The sequence below is a fragment of the Photinus pyralis genome, unplaced genomic scaffold (genome assembly GCF_008802855.1).
Source record: "Photinus pyralis isolate 1611_PpyrPB1 unplaced genomic scaffold, Ppyr1.3 Ppyr1.4_LG6, whole genome shotgun sequence".
NCBI classification, from domain to species: Eukaryota; Metazoa; Arthropoda; class Insecta; order Coleoptera; family Lampyridae; genus Photinus; species Photinus pyralis.
The window spans coordinates 39,247,110-39,265,567 of record NW_022170663.1 but is presented as its reverse complement, the minus strand read 5'-3'; the positions used below and the strand labels follow the sequence as shown (position 1 = coordinate 39,265,567).

General features: G+C 37.0%; 1 protein-coding gene across 1 annotated transcript; it reads left to right on the top strand.

Moving 5' to 3' along the window:
• The first annotated feature begins 15,424 nt into the window (after positions 1–15,424).
• On the top strand, positions 15,425–18,315 carry LOC116174634. The gene is made up of 2 exons (XM_031492574.1): positions 15,425–15,490; positions 17,305–18,315. The coding sequence occupies exon 2, from the start codon at positions 17,404–17,406 to the stop codon at positions 18,313–18,315; it is 912 nt and encodes a 303-aa protein (XP_031348434.1). The 5' UTR covers positions 15,425–15,490; positions 17,305–17,403.
• The last annotated feature ends 143 nt before the right edge of the window (positions 18,316–18,458 follow it).

Sequence of the window (18,458 nt, the reverse complement as noted above, 5' to 3'; positions counted from 1 at the left end):
TATATATGGGGTTGGAAGTAAGACATGTTATTAAAAACACATCGTTAAAGTGTGCACCAGTTGCACGTTGGCTTTATTAAATTTCTAAGGTCCAGTATAATGTCACTAGTGTTTCGTCTGAAGTCCATGCAAAATACCGTTTTGCTTCGTAGGTCACCTATGCGGATTTCGTGTTTTCGCTATATCGTAAAGTAAAATGGTTTTTAAAAATGATTTAGAGGGTGAATTTGGCAGATTCTGCTAAAAAGAGCCCTGGTAACAAGCCCTATAATAGAGATATTTATCCCATACGTGTTATCTCATATCGTGGTGTATTTTATCTTTTTTTTCATCAGTTTGAACTACGAGTTGACACATAATTTTTTATAAATCAATGTTTTCCTTCCATACAAACATCACCAGCAGATCATATATTTTCTTGTCAAAAGAAGCTACTAAATTTGATATTGGTAATTACAATGAGAAATTCGAAATTATTCAGCTCTTCTAATAGGTTCCTGTTGATCTATAATATCTATAGCATTTTAAGAAAAAATTGTTTAAATCGCCGAGGGAAGAGTTGTTGCAACTACAGTATGGAGTGGGTACTACGTGTATCTTATGAAAATGTGCTTCGAGATTAGATCAAAATCACAAGGGACGTATAATTCTTCGAAATTGACCGAACGCCTATTAATAGTGTGATCGTCGAAAATGATCGGTCTGATGTCGAAATTATCAAGGACCCTATCGAAAAAGTTGAGCTGATTGCAAATGAAAATGACGTATTTCAGTCACAGAATGATGCGGACATGATATAGCATTCCTTTCGAAGAGAAGGAGGTATAAGAATAGTTTAGGGAATTGCCTCAAATCGAAGAAGATCGAACAACACAACGCCGGTTCGACGACCTGGGGCCTATAACACAAACTATACAATTGTAACAAGTTACAAGTAAGTAAGTAAGTGTAAAATAGGTATATTTAAACAATTGTAGGACTTGTTCGCGTTGTGTTATACTTATAGGCGCCTGGGTGTTCTAGAATTATTAGAACTGGACTACCTTTGCGGCCACGAAAAGAATACGCACGTCAAATTGACATACAAGAGGCACTAGGCAGTTGCAGAAGCCGCCGAAATTTCCACTTCTGAGGTCCTTTTGGCCCTGTTTCCAAAGAGTGGTAAGATGCAATGGTTTCTGAAGTAAAATATATTATCAATAAAGAAAAATGGCAAGTGATGAACAGACCGCATGGTCAGTGAAGTATTGGGAGCAGATTCATTCTAGGAAACAAATTTAAAGGTGATTGCACTATCGACAAATGCAAAGCTTGCGTGGTAACGTGAAGATTTGGAACCAGACATTGATTTCCATGAAACATTTGCTCCTAGCATCAATACGACCTGCTGTTGCGGTAGCTTTTGCTAATTTCGACCGCTTATTCAAATAGAACCTATTTTTATAGAAACTCCGAAGCATATTGTAAAAACCGAGAAAGAGGACTTGCATGTTAAAACGGAGGCGAAGGATACGATAAAGGAAAAACAAAAGGGCGACAAAGTGTGTTTTCTTAATAAGGGTCTTTACGGATGACCATGCTGGAACGATCGGCTGAACGAAAAAAAACTTCGAAATCTAGGAGCTGTTGCTTCGGATGCAGATTCTTAAGTGTACATTACCAGCTACATCATCATTTACGTCCACGACATTCTAATTATGTCATGAAGCGAAGCAAAAATTAATCGATGCAAAGATCATCTCACATCTGCGACGTAATTTTGAGATAAAGGATTTGGGGGATGTAAAATATTGTTTAAGAATCGAATTTGATTGGAGGAAGGAACATTACATCGCATTAAGCGAGATGGGTTACATTGACAGCATCATCAAGAGGTTTGGGATGATCGACTGGTGAGTGAGTGACTGCGGTTTCTCGGATCATATGGTAATATCGGTATTAATCGAATATCAGTATTCGCATAAAAGCGATGACCAGGTTATCAAACAGGTGTACTCACACAATAATATTGCAAAACTTTACAAATATTTAAGCAACGATGCGATATGGGAAACCGTGTACGAATACAACAATGTAAACTGTAAATTTAACTGTTTTCTTGAATCTTTTCAATTTTATTTCAATATGTCGTTTCCCAACACGAAATCTACTGTCATACTGGCAAGTCCCGTAACTGGCAAACGCCCGAAATACGTGCAATGAGCTGTCAACTTAAACTTATCCACAGTTTATGGAAACAAACAGGAGCCCTGGTCATACTGGAAAAGTACAAGTTACTTAAATACAAATACACAAAAATAATTAACGCAGCAAAACGAGCTAGTAACGATCGATTCATAACTGCATCTAACAACACTAATAAAGCTGTTTGAAAACTACTAAACAACTTAACGCGCAGCGTACCACAAAATCCAACGTGCTTAAAAATCAAGCATAACAACGACAGGATAACTGACCCAGCGCCGCTATGCAATATTTTCAGTGACTACTTCAATAACAGCACGAAATCTATTGAGGAAGAGTTCGATCGGCTACCACCTCTTACCTACCACCACTATCCGTTCAAAGTTAGAAGCTCATCTTTTTTCCTGACGCCAGTTTCTGAATGCGAAATACTGAACATACTACTCACCCTAAACAAAAGCGCGATGGGCGCGGATGATATACCACCATTTATATTAAAACGTGTGGCCCCCCTTATCAGCAGGCCACTCGCGCACGTAATTAATGAATCCTTCTCAAGTGGCAAGTTTCCGGATGCCCTAAAGGTTTCTCGTGTGATTCCAGTGCACAAGAAGGGTGACCGCTAGGATGTAACCAACTATCGCCCAATATCGATTGCGTCAGCATTCTCCAAGGTATTTGAGAAATGCACGGCCAATCGAATTATTAATCGAATTAATAATTATGATTATTTCCAGAAATATCAACTGCTGTGTCCCTCTCGGCACGGCTTTGTTAAACGCAAATCTACCATCACGGGGTTATTTGACTCTATCAATGCCATATACGACGCGCTGGACTGCAAGCTGTATACCATGGGCATATACAATGCGATCAAAAATGAGTTGCTGTCGAGTTACCATTGGAATTTTTGTTTATATGGAAAATCATATTTAATTTGAACTTCCAAAGGCGACTCGACAGCAACTCATTTTTGATCGCCCGTTACTTTGATACTCGCTTTGACATGTCAAAAGCATTTGATTGCATCAATCATCAATTACTACTTGACAATAATTGGAGTCATATGGAATTATTGGGAATGCATACAACTGGACTCACTCCTTCCTTGAGGGGAGATCCCAATTTGTAGAAATACCGAGCGCTAATGGCAACGAAAAAGTGCCATACAGGCAACATCTTGGTACACCCCAAGGATCAACGCTTAGACCTCTACTTTTCATCATATTTGTCAACGATTTGGACTACGCGGTTATGAACGCAAATGTCTCACTGTGTAAATATGCAGACGATACGTCGCTAATCATCTCATATAACAACTTAAACACCCTGGAGGGTACGGCCACTATGGCGATTGACAAAATGACGAAATGGTGTACATCCAATCGTTTACAACTGAACGATAAGAAAGCTGCCGTAATGTTCTATCGCAACATACGCTCTCGAAATTACAATGCCCCAGTCACATACATGGATAATTAGCCCCTACAGCAACGTTCCAATGAAAAGTTCCTTGGAGTCATGATGACTGCACACCTCAGCTGGGCACCACACATATCGTCCATCTCTAACAAACTACGTTCTGCAAGTTACGCAATTCTGTGAGTAATTAAATATCCTTCACTCAACGCACGTACGTAGCCACCTATCATACGCTATCATCACCTGGGGCTACTCTTTCTGCCTCGCACAGACTTCTCGTCCTGCAGAAGAATATGATCCGCCGTATCTGTTACGCAGGTTCACACGATCATTGCCAGCCGTTCTTTAAGCAACTAAGGATCATGTCCATTTATTCCCTATACATATATAATTGTTTGATATATATGTTTGAGAATAAATCGACTTTCACTACAAACGAGGATATCAACCAGGGCATGAAAACCTGCTACCACAACAACCCCACTGTACCTCCGCACCGCACAGCACAACGCTATTTGAAGAACCACCAAAATATATGATGATAAAGCTATTCAACCGTTCCACAAGAAGCCAAGAATCTGACCTCTCCTCGCCCATTTTAAAGATATCTAAAAAAGTTCCTCATTGACCTTCCATTTTACAGTATTAAAGAATATCTCGCCAATTCATAAGACGCTCTATGTACTTCAGTCTTCCGCTATATTGCACGTATTTGTTTGTTATCTACTTATTTATTTATTTTGTGACGTTCCTACACTCTTATATGTAGTATACATGGAAAAATAAAATGATTGATTGATTGATTAAGTTAAGTTAAAAGGAATAAAGAAGGCTCTTGTCAAAAGCACATCAACTACCGAGAACTACTTGGCGAGCGGATGTACTTCTCCGTGGTAACAAGACCGGGCATAACTCATGCTATATAGGTATTAGTCAGTTTAACAACTGTTATAGAGAACCTCATTGGAAGACGGCGAAGAGGATATTGCGTTATTTAAAAGAAATTTGCACTTGGTGTATTCTCGAAACAACGAACGTCCGGTGATGTCTACGGATGCGGATTGGGACAGTTGCCATATCGACAGAACGTTTCTCTAAATCGACGATGCAGCAATCAGCTGGGAGTCGAGAAAGAAACAATCAGTGGCACCCGACAGAAGCTGAATACATTGCGTTATCCGATGCAACCAAAGAAGTAATACACGTCAATAATTTACTGAAAAGTCTGGGAGTCGACATGGAAAGCATCGTCATAAGAAATGATAATATCGGTGCACAGAAATTATCCAGTTTTGCACCAAGCACGTAGATATCAGATACCATTTCGTACGAGTTACTATATAAAAAGGCATCAAATCAAGGTGGAACACATACATACCCACCGAGAACATTATTGGAGATATTTTAACGAAGGGTCTTCCAGGAAAATTGCGTTTGAAAGTAATTATGGTTTGAGGGGAAGTATTGGAGATGTACAACCCACAATACGTTGCCCTAGTGACAAGTACTGTAATCGAGATCTTTATCCCATACGGTGGTTCACCTCATACCGTGTTGTATTTTATCGTCATTATAAGGTTCTTAATTCGTTTCGCATGTTATTCGAGCTATCTTTCTAACGCTAATAATTATACCAGTATAGTAGAAAAATAAGTTTTGAAATACAGTATAGTTTAGGTATGCATAACACACAATTTGCGTTAGTTATGTTTGTCCACTGAACCCTGAAGTATTTCTTTCTTGTAAGTAGACACCTACATATTCAATGTCGAGAAAATGGTGTTAGTTTTAATATACAAACAGAGTTAATGTAGGGTTTAACTTTAAGCATGTTTTACACAGAATCGTTTTTTAACGAAGTTTGTAGATGCTAAATCGCTACAGCGATTAATTTTGTAAATCTAGCTAAAGCTTTTATATAGAATTATATAAGGTAGTGTAGGTACGGAAAACTTTTACTGAAATTGCCATCCCTTTTATCGAAGAAGTCACAACTTTTCTAACGCGACTAAATAAAGCGCTTTTGTTCAATAAAAGGATCACTGTCATCTTTATTTTTTACGGGTGTTTTCACTACTTTTTACTTGTAAAGGTTATACAGGAAACTGGGTAATAAGAAGAAATATGCCCAACGTCCATATGTTTGTAGTCATTTCATTTGCCCGGAACTCAAAAACAACTTTCTCATAAAATTGTGTCCAATTTGTTGTGTTAAAAGGCTCAGCGATCCCTTAAACACACGGACCACTTTTAGGGGGAGTCGATTTAAGGCAACGGAAAGTCTTACGAGACTAGATCAATTTAAATTGGGTAATTGAATGTACTCGACTAACTTGAGTTCAAACTAAAGCGCATTACAAAAGACCTGAAAAGCTTAATTAAGATTTGAAAGTTCAATAATGAATTTTGTCGCGTTCTCATAAATCAATCAATTTTCTTATTTACTGACTATATGCTCTCTAAGCCAGGGCAATTCGCTTGTCTTTTTTGCCGACGCAAAAAACTTGTGCACTCACATTTGGGGATTAATAAACAAATTCCTAACCCTTAACTCGATTTTCATGGGTGTGATATCAAATTAAACCTTGTTTAATTCTCCGTTGATTGGACCTAAGACAAGTACTCCAATTTTTCTTCTACGAAAATAAATTTTTTAAACAGCCGTTTTGGCATACTTGTGGTTTTCTCCGAAACGTAACGTCGCACTAATTTTTAAAGTACATCGTGTCCCCCATAAAAGAATGATTCTAGTTTAATAGTTATTTATGTAACGAAAGCATAATAGTAAAATGGTAGTAAAGAGTAGTAGAAGACGTTATTTGCATCGCCCACCATAAAAGCAAGTTATGCTTGAGAGACAAACATAATAACATAACTATATGCATGATGAATTGGGGGGGGGGGGGGGGGTTAGTGTAATCTTTGATGGCCGCACTTCCGGAAACACCGGAAGTAGATAGTAACTTCGTTATTTTAAATGGCAACCCCTATTTTTTATTGCATTTTTGGATTCTACGTGAAATTTCAATTCTTTTGTCGATATCTGCCATTTATGGTTTTTAAGTTATTTTGACTTTAAGAAAAAAAATGTCGGATGCAGACGGTACCTTGATAATTGATTACTTGAAAACGGTTGTAGTCATGGCAACCCATTTTTATCAGTGCATAGAGAATGAATAGGGCTTTCTTTTAGTGTACTTAAAAAAGTGGAGTTGCGTACAACCGCACCTATGGAGATCCAAATTTAAGAAACTTTAAAGTCTATAAACTCAGTTTTTTTAAATGGAATGACCCTGTTCTTATTATTGCATGAGATAGAGAATCGAAATTGGCATATTTTGATATTACATGTTCCTATAGCTATATTTAACAGTTTCTGATTTATTCCCATTTCATTGAATTGATCTAGGAATTGATGCGATTTTTTTCGCATTTTCTTTTTAGTAGTTGGCCATGATTTTATAACAATCGAATTTTAAACAAATCAAGGAATGGATTCGTTAATATCATTGATTCTAGTCTAAATAATTCATTAATAAATAAGTTTTTTATTAAGGATATAGGACGGAAAATTTTTGAAAAATCTAGACAGTCGTTCGTGAATTTCTTAAACAACGTATAAGTCTGGAAATTAAGAGAGGTAATGCGATATCTGTTCTAGCAACAATTCCATACCAAAAATGTTTCAACGAAGTTTTTTATATTTTGCATTGAATTTATTTTGTTAATCTTGCATTTGCAATTCAATTCATTCTCTTAAATATTCTCTTGTAGAGCTTTGTATCACTTGTGCTTCAACGGTTTGTAGTGCATTTGGGGGTACAACATTTCCAAAATTGATACAATTTCGTTCCAGTGTTCGAATGAACCGCGATTCTGCCCATTTCACCATAAATAACAATTAAATTCCAAAATAGGTGAAACCACTCCGAGTCATTTTTCGATTTTTGAAAAACTTATGTTCACCTATAACAGTAGGTGACGGATTAGTGTCACTAGATTTGTTTAAAATTCGATTGTTATAAAATCATGGCCGACTACTAAAAAGAAAATCCGAAAAAAATAGTGTCAATTCAATAAAATGGGAATAAGTCAGAAACTGTTAAAGATAGCTATAGGAACATGTAATATCAAAATATGCCAATTTCGATTCTCTATCTCATGCAATAGTAAGAACAGGGTCATTCCATTTAAAAAAACTGAGTTTATAGACTTTAAAATTTCTTAAATTTGGATCTCCATAGGTGCGGTTGTACGCAACTTAACTTTTTGTTAAGTACACTAAAAGAAAGCCCTATTCATTCTCTATGCACTGATAAAAATGGGTTGCCATGACTACAACCGTTTTCAAGTAATCAATTATCAAGGTACCTTCTGCATCCGCCATTTTTTTTCTTAAAGTCGAAATAAGTTAAAAACCATAAATGGCAGATATCGACATATGGATATCAAAGGAATTGAAATTTCACGTAGAATCTAAAAATGCAATAAAAAATATAGGTTGCCATTTAAAATAACGAAGTTACTATCTACTTCCGGTGTTTCCGGAAGTGCGGCCATTTTGAAAATATTTTACATCGATTCGGCCTTCAGAGTAACTCCTAAGTTAAAATTTTCAAAAACCTACCTATTTTACTTTCCCAGAAACGTTTAACTAAAGCTCCCAAAAAAACACCCTGTATACAGTCTATTTCAAATTAAGCCGGCACTATTGCCAACTCTCTTAGCTCTAGAGTTAGAAAGACAGTTAAATTACCAAAATTGTGTATTTTTTCTACTGAATCAAAATCTGTAATTAAAAGAACAAGATAGCATGGCATTTGTTATGATTGATGGTTTAGAAGTTGAATCAACAACGTATTTCTTCAATTCGATTTTATTTGGTACGCCATTTACAATACGATCAAAGTGAACTACGAGTAGTACCTACCTAATAAACTAGTAATAAAAATAAAGCAGGAAATAAAACTTCATGATTCGCGATACCTGTTAATGTTATTTTTCTGCAGTTGCAAAACGCGTTGGTACAACAGATTCGAATTTTATTCTCTTGCTCGTCATATCTAATTAGTATTTTTATTATCACTTTTTACACGTATAGATAGAAAAATAACAAACAGGCAATACTCAAAACAAGCAACATGCACCCATTATCAGGACCCAATTGTATATTTTTTTTATCTAGGGGGTGTTCCCTATACCGAGCTGTAGGTACCATAGTGTAAGTCTGGCTGTATTAGCTAATTTCAAGATTTACAGATTTAAAATTCTACGGGACAAAGAAATCGGTAACCTGGAAACCTTTGATTATAAAATACAGTCTATATTCAAAGCTGGAAACGATCCCTAATGGAATTACTTGTACAAATGTTTGTTATTAACAGGTATCCGGTTAAAATGGAATACCTAGCACAAATACACTATCCACATTGATAGGTTAAGTACATTGAGCAGTTTGTAAGAGTACTAAGAGTGTATCTTTCATATTTTAACTACAGGGTATTATCGGTACACACTATAACATTTTAACACTCCTTACGATCTTAACTTAATACAAAAGAATACTCGTACATGTAACGGAAATTTTTGTAACGATGTAAGGCGTTTAGAGCATCTCGAATCCGATAAACATTTCTTGAAAATAATTCAAGCAAATAACATGCCAACCATCCATTATAAACTGCACTAAAAATATGATTTAAAACGAAAACTTGTAGAGGTACGTACGTTACCTACCTGCCAGTGACGTTTCTCGTTTCCACCCCTTTCAGGCATACAAATTTTTCAGCTCATTTGCCCGATATTTTAATGAGCAAAAGAGTGGCGCCACCTAACTAACAAGCGGAAAGTTATCAACAGGGAGGGATTATTACTAACCGCTAGAATTTACTTTCGGCCTTTATGGTAAAGAGAATGCTGTATATGTACAACTAACCTTTTTTAGATACCAATTATGCTACACCTTACAGAATAATTGTGAATAAAGATATTTACCGGCTCGGCCGGATAAAAGAATCATCTTTTGCATGAAGCTTCCCGAGGCCCTAACAAACAATTTCCGAAGGGTTACCACTTCGAAGAGTCAGTGGGAGAGTTAATATGCAGAAAATCCGTGTTAAAGCGGTACATGCCATTTTTACGCTTGCACAACAATGTATGGTACCACTGCTCATTTCACGGCCCCCAAAATTGTAGTGAGGAAAAAAATTTGTAAACATTTCTAGTTTCTGACAAAAATGGCAAAACGTCAACGTTCAGGGGTTTGAAACCTTATAAAAAGGGGTTCCGTTGACGTGGTAAAATTGTTTGTTAGGGCCTTAGGAAGATTCATGCAAAATTTGGTGCTGGTAAAGATAACCTAAAAATTGTACATTAAGCGACTCACCAGAGGGTCCTAACCAGTGGCGTAGCGCAGCTCGTTGGCGCCCGGAGCGAGATTAAGATTTCTCGCCCTATATTTTAGGAATTGGTAAAGCTTTTGAGTTCCCCACCATTTATTAAAAAAAAGGGTTCACATTTCTTATTCTATTCTGGATTTCAGTACTTTTAGAGCAAACGATTGTTTAGGGGGGCTGACCTATTGACATTGTATCTATAAGCTTTCGTTTTATACCTATATGATCCATGTACCAGATAAATAACACACCTTCCAATAAAGACACACAAACAGACAGCCGGAAAACAACGTATTTTTTAATTTGTTTGTAATGCGGTAAAAAGGTTATAGGTACCCAACACTGTTTCTGAAGTCGAACCTAGAAACGCAAGAATTTCAAAGACGATAATGATATTTCAATTGGTCGATAGTCATGACGATGGTCATCGTCGTTGCCTTAGACTATGAAAGAAAGGGGACTGGTAACCTATCAAGGGCAATGCTGCGTGTTGAAGCCTGTGGCAGCCATATTTTCGGAGCCAAAGTTTGTTTCCTTTTTTGCATTTTTGTGTGTCGCGAAGTGTGCGATTAAAAACATTATTGGACAATGGTACATTGTAGTGCACGAAAGTGATAGCCAAAAAATACAAGAAGGAATATCGGTACTAACCTACTTTTAGCTATTTTCAAAAGCGCGCTAGGATATTATTGGCAGGAATGACGTTGCCGAACCTACTAAAGTGGCGCCCGGGGCGGACCGCTACTCCACCCCCACACCCTACGCTACGCCACTGGTTCTAACACTATCATATAGCTAGGAAGTCTTTGTCTAGAAGAAGGTGAGTGATATAATCAGTGTACCCGAAGATTAACACAGTACTTACGAACGGAAAATAATACATGTCGGCGGGACCCGTGTTTTACTACGAAGGCGTCTAAGGGACACCGTATTCTTTTTTTGTTTCCTATACATTCCAACGCAAAATTTTGTATTATAACACAAAATGTGGCGTTACGATACAAAATTTTGCGTTATAGGACGAAATTTTGCGATATAACACAAAAATTCTCGGTATATCACAAAATATTGTGTTTACCTATAACACGAAATTTCCCGTCTTTCCACTTCGTAACTGTAAGTTATTAAATAGCAGGTGCTTGGAAGTGGTGCTTCGTAAGCAGTGTATTGTGTGGCATTCACTATCAAGGTAAGTATAGGTTATAATATGTAATAAAAAATTTACATTGCACCAAGGTACAATAAAAAAAACCGAGCCAATCTGGGGGATCATAAGATATTCATACTCACATTTTTTAATTATCAAAATAAACAAACATATCACAGTAAGCAAACAAAAGAGTTAAGAAACAGCTCCCTACTTTATGCCTGCATTTTATAAATCAATCGAAATCAATTTTTTTCATTACCAGCGTCTGATGACATGATTATTAACCTTTTTTCCACTTGTAAAGTAGGCTTTCTCGGCATTTGTTCAAAGTGGTTAATAATGTGGACATTATTAACTAGTAGTCAATAATGAGAACTGTCACGCTGTCACTTTTAGAAGACAACCCGAAATTTTGCTCAATAAACGTTTAGACAAGTTCTCTAAAATGAATAATTGCCACCACTCGCTATTTCCAGAGAAATTACATACCTAAAATTATCACATTTTGAAAAAATTCGAACGAAATTACTCTTTGAAAATATCTTGCGGCGCTCCAAAATTCTGTTTCAAAAATCCGTTATTTTTCGTTTCCTTATGCCTAATATACATATCCAAAATTTGATTAAAATTATCTCGGAAAATTGCACGTACGTAGGTACGTACTTTTTTGATGAGTTTTATGCACATAGTGGTGAGTTTATATAAGTTTGTGTTTTTTTGTAGTTTGTGAATATTGTTTGTCATTTACCATTTATACTTTTAACCTTTTATAATTTTAAATGTGTTATTGACAAATGTAAGTGTATAGTTGACGCCAAATTAAGTTGGGTATGACTCATTCTTAAAATTGTACGGATTAAGATTCAAGCAACGTCAGTCGTATCTAAATCGACGTTTAGTTAATATGCGCACGGGTAGATGTCTCTGTAACTTGCTAACTTCAAGTTCAACTTTTAATCTGTCAAACTTCGAGGTTGCGTATAGTTGACGCCAAATTAAGTTGGGTATGACTCATCGCTATGTATTGCAATAATTAGCGTATGGAACGGTGCCTCTCACACAGATTGACGGTTGCTAGAGAAGGATAGAACTTCGTAACTTGAGTCTGCTGTACAATTCATACGGGCGGTCTAAAACGTATGTCGCGCATTCCTCAGCTTTTCTTCTGTCATTTCGTGTTTACCTGGTTAACATTTATTTTTACGTTTTTACTTCAATACATCAAGAAACAGTTTTTTTAAAAAACTACTTTGCACTTGTGGAGAGTTTAATCGGTAAATTGTAACAACTTGCATATGAAATTGTGAAAACCATTGACGTAACTTTATAATTATCTTGTAGCATCTAAACTAGAACTGAACATCTGTTATAAGTATAACGAAATTGTTTTTGACTTCTTCTTGACATAATCTCATAAGCTGAAGCACGATATGTACAGATACAGATGTCTCGTTACGAAATCACCTTTGCCGAAAGAAGAGGACTGTATACGATATTGTGAAACCTTGCTCGTAGCTAATGTTCAACATTTTAGAATAACGCATTTGATTTGCCAGTTTTCTGCCTGAAATGCATGTTATAAATGAATGCAGAGGATCGGTGTGTTTACCTACATTAAGTATAGGTTCAAATAAGTGGAGATAATTATAACAACCATTTCTTCTATTTTAATAATTCACTACTATAAATAGTAACAGTTCCCTTTAAGTGCTTTTAGTTTTGAATCCGCATATCAATTTACGCAACCTCGAAGTTTGACAGATTAAAAGTTGAACTTGAAGTTGGCAAGTTACAGAGACATCTACCCGTGCGCATATTAACTAAACGTCGATTTAGATACGACTGACGTTGCTTGAATCTTAATCCGTACAATTTTAAGAATGAGTCATACCCAACTTAATTTGGCGTCAACTATAAATTGATATGCGGATTCAAAACTAAAAGCACTTAAAGGGAACTGTTAAAGGGAACTGTTACTATTTAGTGAATTATTAAAATAGAAGAAATGGTTGTTATAATTATCTTCACTTATTTGAACCTATACTTAATGTAGGTAAACACACCGATCCTCTACATTCATTTATAACATGCATTTCAGGCAGAAAACTGGCAAATCAAATGCGTTATTCTAAAATGTTGAACATTAGCTACGAGCAAGGTTTCACAATATCGTATACAGTCCTCTTCTTTCGGCAAAGGTGATTTGGTAACGAGACATCTGTATCTGCACCTATCGTGCTTCAGCTTATGAGATTATGTCAAGAAGAAGTCAAAAACAATTTCGTTATACTTATAACGGATGTTCAGTTCTAGTTTAGATGCTACAAGATAATTATAAAGTTACGTCAATGGTTTTCACAATTTCATATGCAAGTTGTTACAATTTACCGATTAAACTCCCCACAAGTGCAAAGTAGTTTTTTAAAAAAAACTGTTTCTTGATGTATTGAAGTAAAAACGTAAAAATAAATGTTAACCAGGTAAACACGAAATGACAGAAGAAAAGCTGAGGAATGCGCGACATACGTTTTAGACCGCCCGTATGAATTGTACAGCAGACTCAAGTTACGAATTTCTATCCTTCTCTAGCAACCGTCAATCTGTGTGAGAGGCACCGTTCCATACGCTAATTATTGCAATACATAGCGATGAGTCATACCCAACTTAATTTGGCGTCAACTATACCTACCAAACACGCTAGCACAATAAATATTACTTATTAAATAAATATTATTATACTGCAGTGTTCGGTTCTCGATATCACTTTGTATTATACGTAGTATGCCATATTGGCTGCCTAACACCACCTATTTTAAAGCAAGTTCAGAATTTCCCTGCGCCCCGACCCCGTCTCTGCTCACGCTTCGTCATTCGTCGTTTTGGTGCCTTCACTGCCGGTTGTTTTTCGTTTACTTACGTTAATTTATTTTTTCGCTGTTCTGAAAAGTGTTTAAGGTAAACCTTTGTTATATAATCCCGTTTATATTGCAGGTCTTATTTACTTTTTAGAATGGGAAAATCAAAAAAGAAAAGAGATCGAAGTGACTCTCCGGAAGTAAGAATTCAAAAAAAAAGATCTATTAAAACGCCTGGAGTTTTTGGAAAGAGCGAATAGGTGTTCCCGTTCTCGTAGCACGAGAAGATCGTCTTTTCCATCTTCGCGATCGCGGGGGGATGCACGATCACGGTCGTGTTCTGCGAGTAGTCGTGAAGGTCGTTATCTGCGGGATACGAATTCACGCTCTCGCTACCCTAAATGTGCTTCGCCTCCTTCGGCGAGTGAGAGGAGCAGGTCTAGATCACCGTCTTCGACGGTTTCATCTATTACGCGTAAGGACCGCGAGGGTCGATCACTGCGGGGATCGAACTCGCAAAACAGCTTGAACAATGGTCGTGTTTATCGCCCGGAGTCGCTGACAACGACAGATTCTCGGCGCGTTGAAGGCCATTCACAGCATGACTCCGAGTGCGAGTCATCTGATATCCATGTGCGTGATCAACAGTTATTAAACTCCGATTCTTCTCCAGCTATTTCCGTCCACAACGAATTGGAATTGTCGGATGACGTCTTACTTTTATTAGACGACGATCCAAATACGAAAAAACCAAACCTTTTCGAGTTACACTCAAAAGTAGCTGGAAGATGGTCTCATATTATTTATAACGGGCTAGAAAAAGACGAAAAATCCCAACTTTTACAAAAATACAATCATCCTTCAAACTGCAAGGCTCTAATCCCACCGTTGGGGAATCCGGAAATTAAGGCGATTATGACTATCCCTCACAATTCTAGAGACGCAACGCACTTTCACTACCAAGAACAATAATTGTGTAGCGGTTTATCGGCTATAGGCATCGCCCTTAACAAAATCTTTGACGACGATAAAAATTTACAGAACTCAACGAAAGAAATTTTACTCAAATCGTTAGTCGACGCGGGAAAAATTTTTTCCAGCCTTTTTAATAACATTTCCCAAGTTAGAAGGAGCTTGGTATCGCCTTTAATGAGCAAATCTATCTCAGAAATAGCGAACAGCAGTCCACCAGACGATTTTCTTTTTGCTGCAGATTTGACTGAAAAAATCAAATTGGCGAAACAGCTCGAAAAGGCAGGAAAGGATCTAAGACCAATTACTTTTCAACCCCCGCCGCAGTCCTTGAGGAAAGGAAAAAGAGGGGGAGCGGCACCATCCAGACCTTACCAGACTAGACCAGGTTATTATTCGGGCGGAAATTTAAACAGGAGACGCCTGACTTATCCTCCGAGGGAGATCAAGTCACGAAAGGCCCTGCCCTCGAGAAACGACAGGAAATTTTCGAATTACAGGAACAAGTAGGGGTAAGTAACTCAGTCGCTGGCAGACTAAAATTCTTTCTTAAGAATTGGCAAGAATTAACAAGTAATCCTATTGTCTTATCTTGGATTAAAGGATATAAAATACCTTTTTACAAAAATCCAATACAATATAAAGTCCCAACAGAAATATCATTGTCGGTTTCGGATCAAATTCACATGGCACAAGCGATTAAAGACCTTATTGCATTGGGTGCAATAGAAAGGTGCGTTGCTTGTCCGGAACAATTCATCTCTAACGTGTTTTTAAGGAATAAACCAAATGGTAAAAAGCGGTTTATTTTAAACTTAAAACAGCTAAATTCTTATGTGATGTCTCCTCACTTCAAAATGGAGGACTACAGGATCGCATCCTTTATGATACAAAAATCGTACTTTATGGCACATATTGATTTAAAGGATGCGTATTTCTTAATCCCTGTGGATAAAAAATCGAGAATATTTCTTCGTTTTTATCACAATTCAGACCTATGGCAATTCACTTGTTTGCCGTTTGGCTTATCTTCAGCACCCTTTTGTTATACAAAATTAATGAAACCTATAGTCTCACATTTGAGATCTCGAGGCATTCTGTCTATAAATTATCTAGACGATTTCTTGATATCGGGCGAATCGTTGGAAATCTGTAAAAACAACATCTCGTATACAGTAAATCTTTTAGAATCACTTGGACTATTAATAAATTATGAAAAAAGTGTTTTGCAACCATCAAACAGAATCCAGTTCTTAGGATTCGTCTTCGACAGTCTGGCACTTACCATAGAACTCCCAGGAGAGAAAAAACTTTCAATTGCAAATCAAGTAAAGTGGTTTCTAAGCAAAAATACATGTACAATACGGTTTTTCGCAAAATTCATAGGTACTCTTATTGCAGCATGCCCCGCAGTCAAATATGGGTGGCTTTACACAAAGAGTCTCGAAAGAGAAAAATTTCTTGCACTTAATTCAAATCAACAAAACTACGACGCAAAAATGGTTATTCCCAACTTAATAGCTAATGACTTACGGTGGTGGGAAAACATAATCAATTCAACCAAAAATTCGCTCAGGATAGACTCCTATTTATTAGCCATTTATACTGACGCGTCGACGACAGGGTGGGGTGCATGCTGCAATGGGGAGAAAACTCGAGGTTTTTGGTCGGATTCCGAGAGGGATCAACATATAAATTTTCTAGAGTTAAAAGCCATCTTTCATGGACTTAAATGCTATGCATCAAACCTTAAAAATCAAAATATTCTATTAAGAAGCGATAATACTACTGCAATTTCTTACATCAATAGAATGGGTAGTATAAAGTATCCCACCCTCTTACGACTTTCTAAACTGATCTGGCAATGGTGTGAAAAAAGAAACCTTTGGATCTTTGCCTCCTATATTACCTCAAAAGATAATTGGGAAGCAGATAGAGAATCTAGAAGACTCACCGAAGACACGGAGTGGGCTTTATCGGATACTGTCTTCAAGTCTATCACAAAAATCTTGGGTTCACCAGACATCGATCTTTTCGCATCAAACATTAATACAAAATGCAAAAAATTTTTCTCTTGGGTGAAAGACCCTGATTCAATAGGCGTAGACGCTTTCACTTTTTCGTGGTCGAGTTTGAATTTTTACGCCTTTCCACCTTTTGCAATATTACTTCGGGTATTGGAGAAAATCATACAAGATAAGGCAGTTGGAATACTTGTAGTACCACTTTGGCCGGCACAACCATGGTATCCTATTTTTAGGAAACTCGTTGTGTCTCAAGAAGTAATATTACGACCTTCACCTACAATGTTGTCTTCTCCTTTTAGAGCTCAACACCCATTAGCCAACACCCTTACATTGGTAGCCGCCAAATTATCAGGGAGGCCTTCTTAAAAAAGGGGGTACCAGCTGAAGCAATCGACACGATGACCTGCTCTATCTCCGAAGGAACACTAAAACAATATAATGCTACATACAAGCTCTGGTGGAGTTTCTGCTTAAAACATCAAATACCTGTGTGGGATGCCACAACTTCTCACGTCTTGAAGTTTCTTACATATGTACAAACAAACAAAAAGCTCAAATACGGTTCCATTAACTCACATAAATCTGCATTAGCACTAATATTGAACACCGATCTGTCCAATAACATACTCCTTAAAAGATATTTAAAGGGTGTTTATCGACGAAACCCTCCAACACGAAAGTATAATTCAACATGGAACCCTCAACCACTTCTAGATTATATTAGTAACATGGCCGAACCTCTGGATCTGAAAAGTTTGTCCCAGAAGCTAGTCACCCTTCTGGCTCTAACAACTGCGGGACGCTTACAAACTATTTCCTTAATACGAATTTCGGGAATTGTAGAAAGTCCACAAAAAATCCAAATTTTTATTTCGGACCGCATTAAAACTTCCAGTTTAAACAAAAAACAACCTTGTCTACAACTTCCTTTTTTCAATGAAAAGCCAACACTATGTGTGGCATCAGCACTCAAAAAATACATCCAACTCACTAACAATATAAGGAAAGTTGAACAGGACTTTCTATTCTTAACAGCCAAAGCTCCACACAATTTAGCGAGCAAACAAACCCTAAGTAGATGGGTAAAGGAACTCTTGAAGAAAGCAGGCATCGACACTTCAATGTTTCAAGCGCATTCTACACGACACTCTGCCTCTTCGGCAGCACTAAGACAAGGCTTATCGCTGGAAACAATCTGCAGAACAGTAGGATGGTCCGAAAGTTCCCAAACTTTTGGCAAATTTTACAATCGTCCGTTAATCGACGATACTGCGTTTGCCAAATCTATTATTAATCTTACACCTTTATAACAAGGGTATATATGATGTATTCAAATTCACTTATATAAATAAATGTACGTTTATTATATTCGTTTTTTATATGGTGATTATTCACACAGTAGTAAAGGAAATTCCGTTGCGAATCTATTTCTCTAAACAACTACGTATAATAC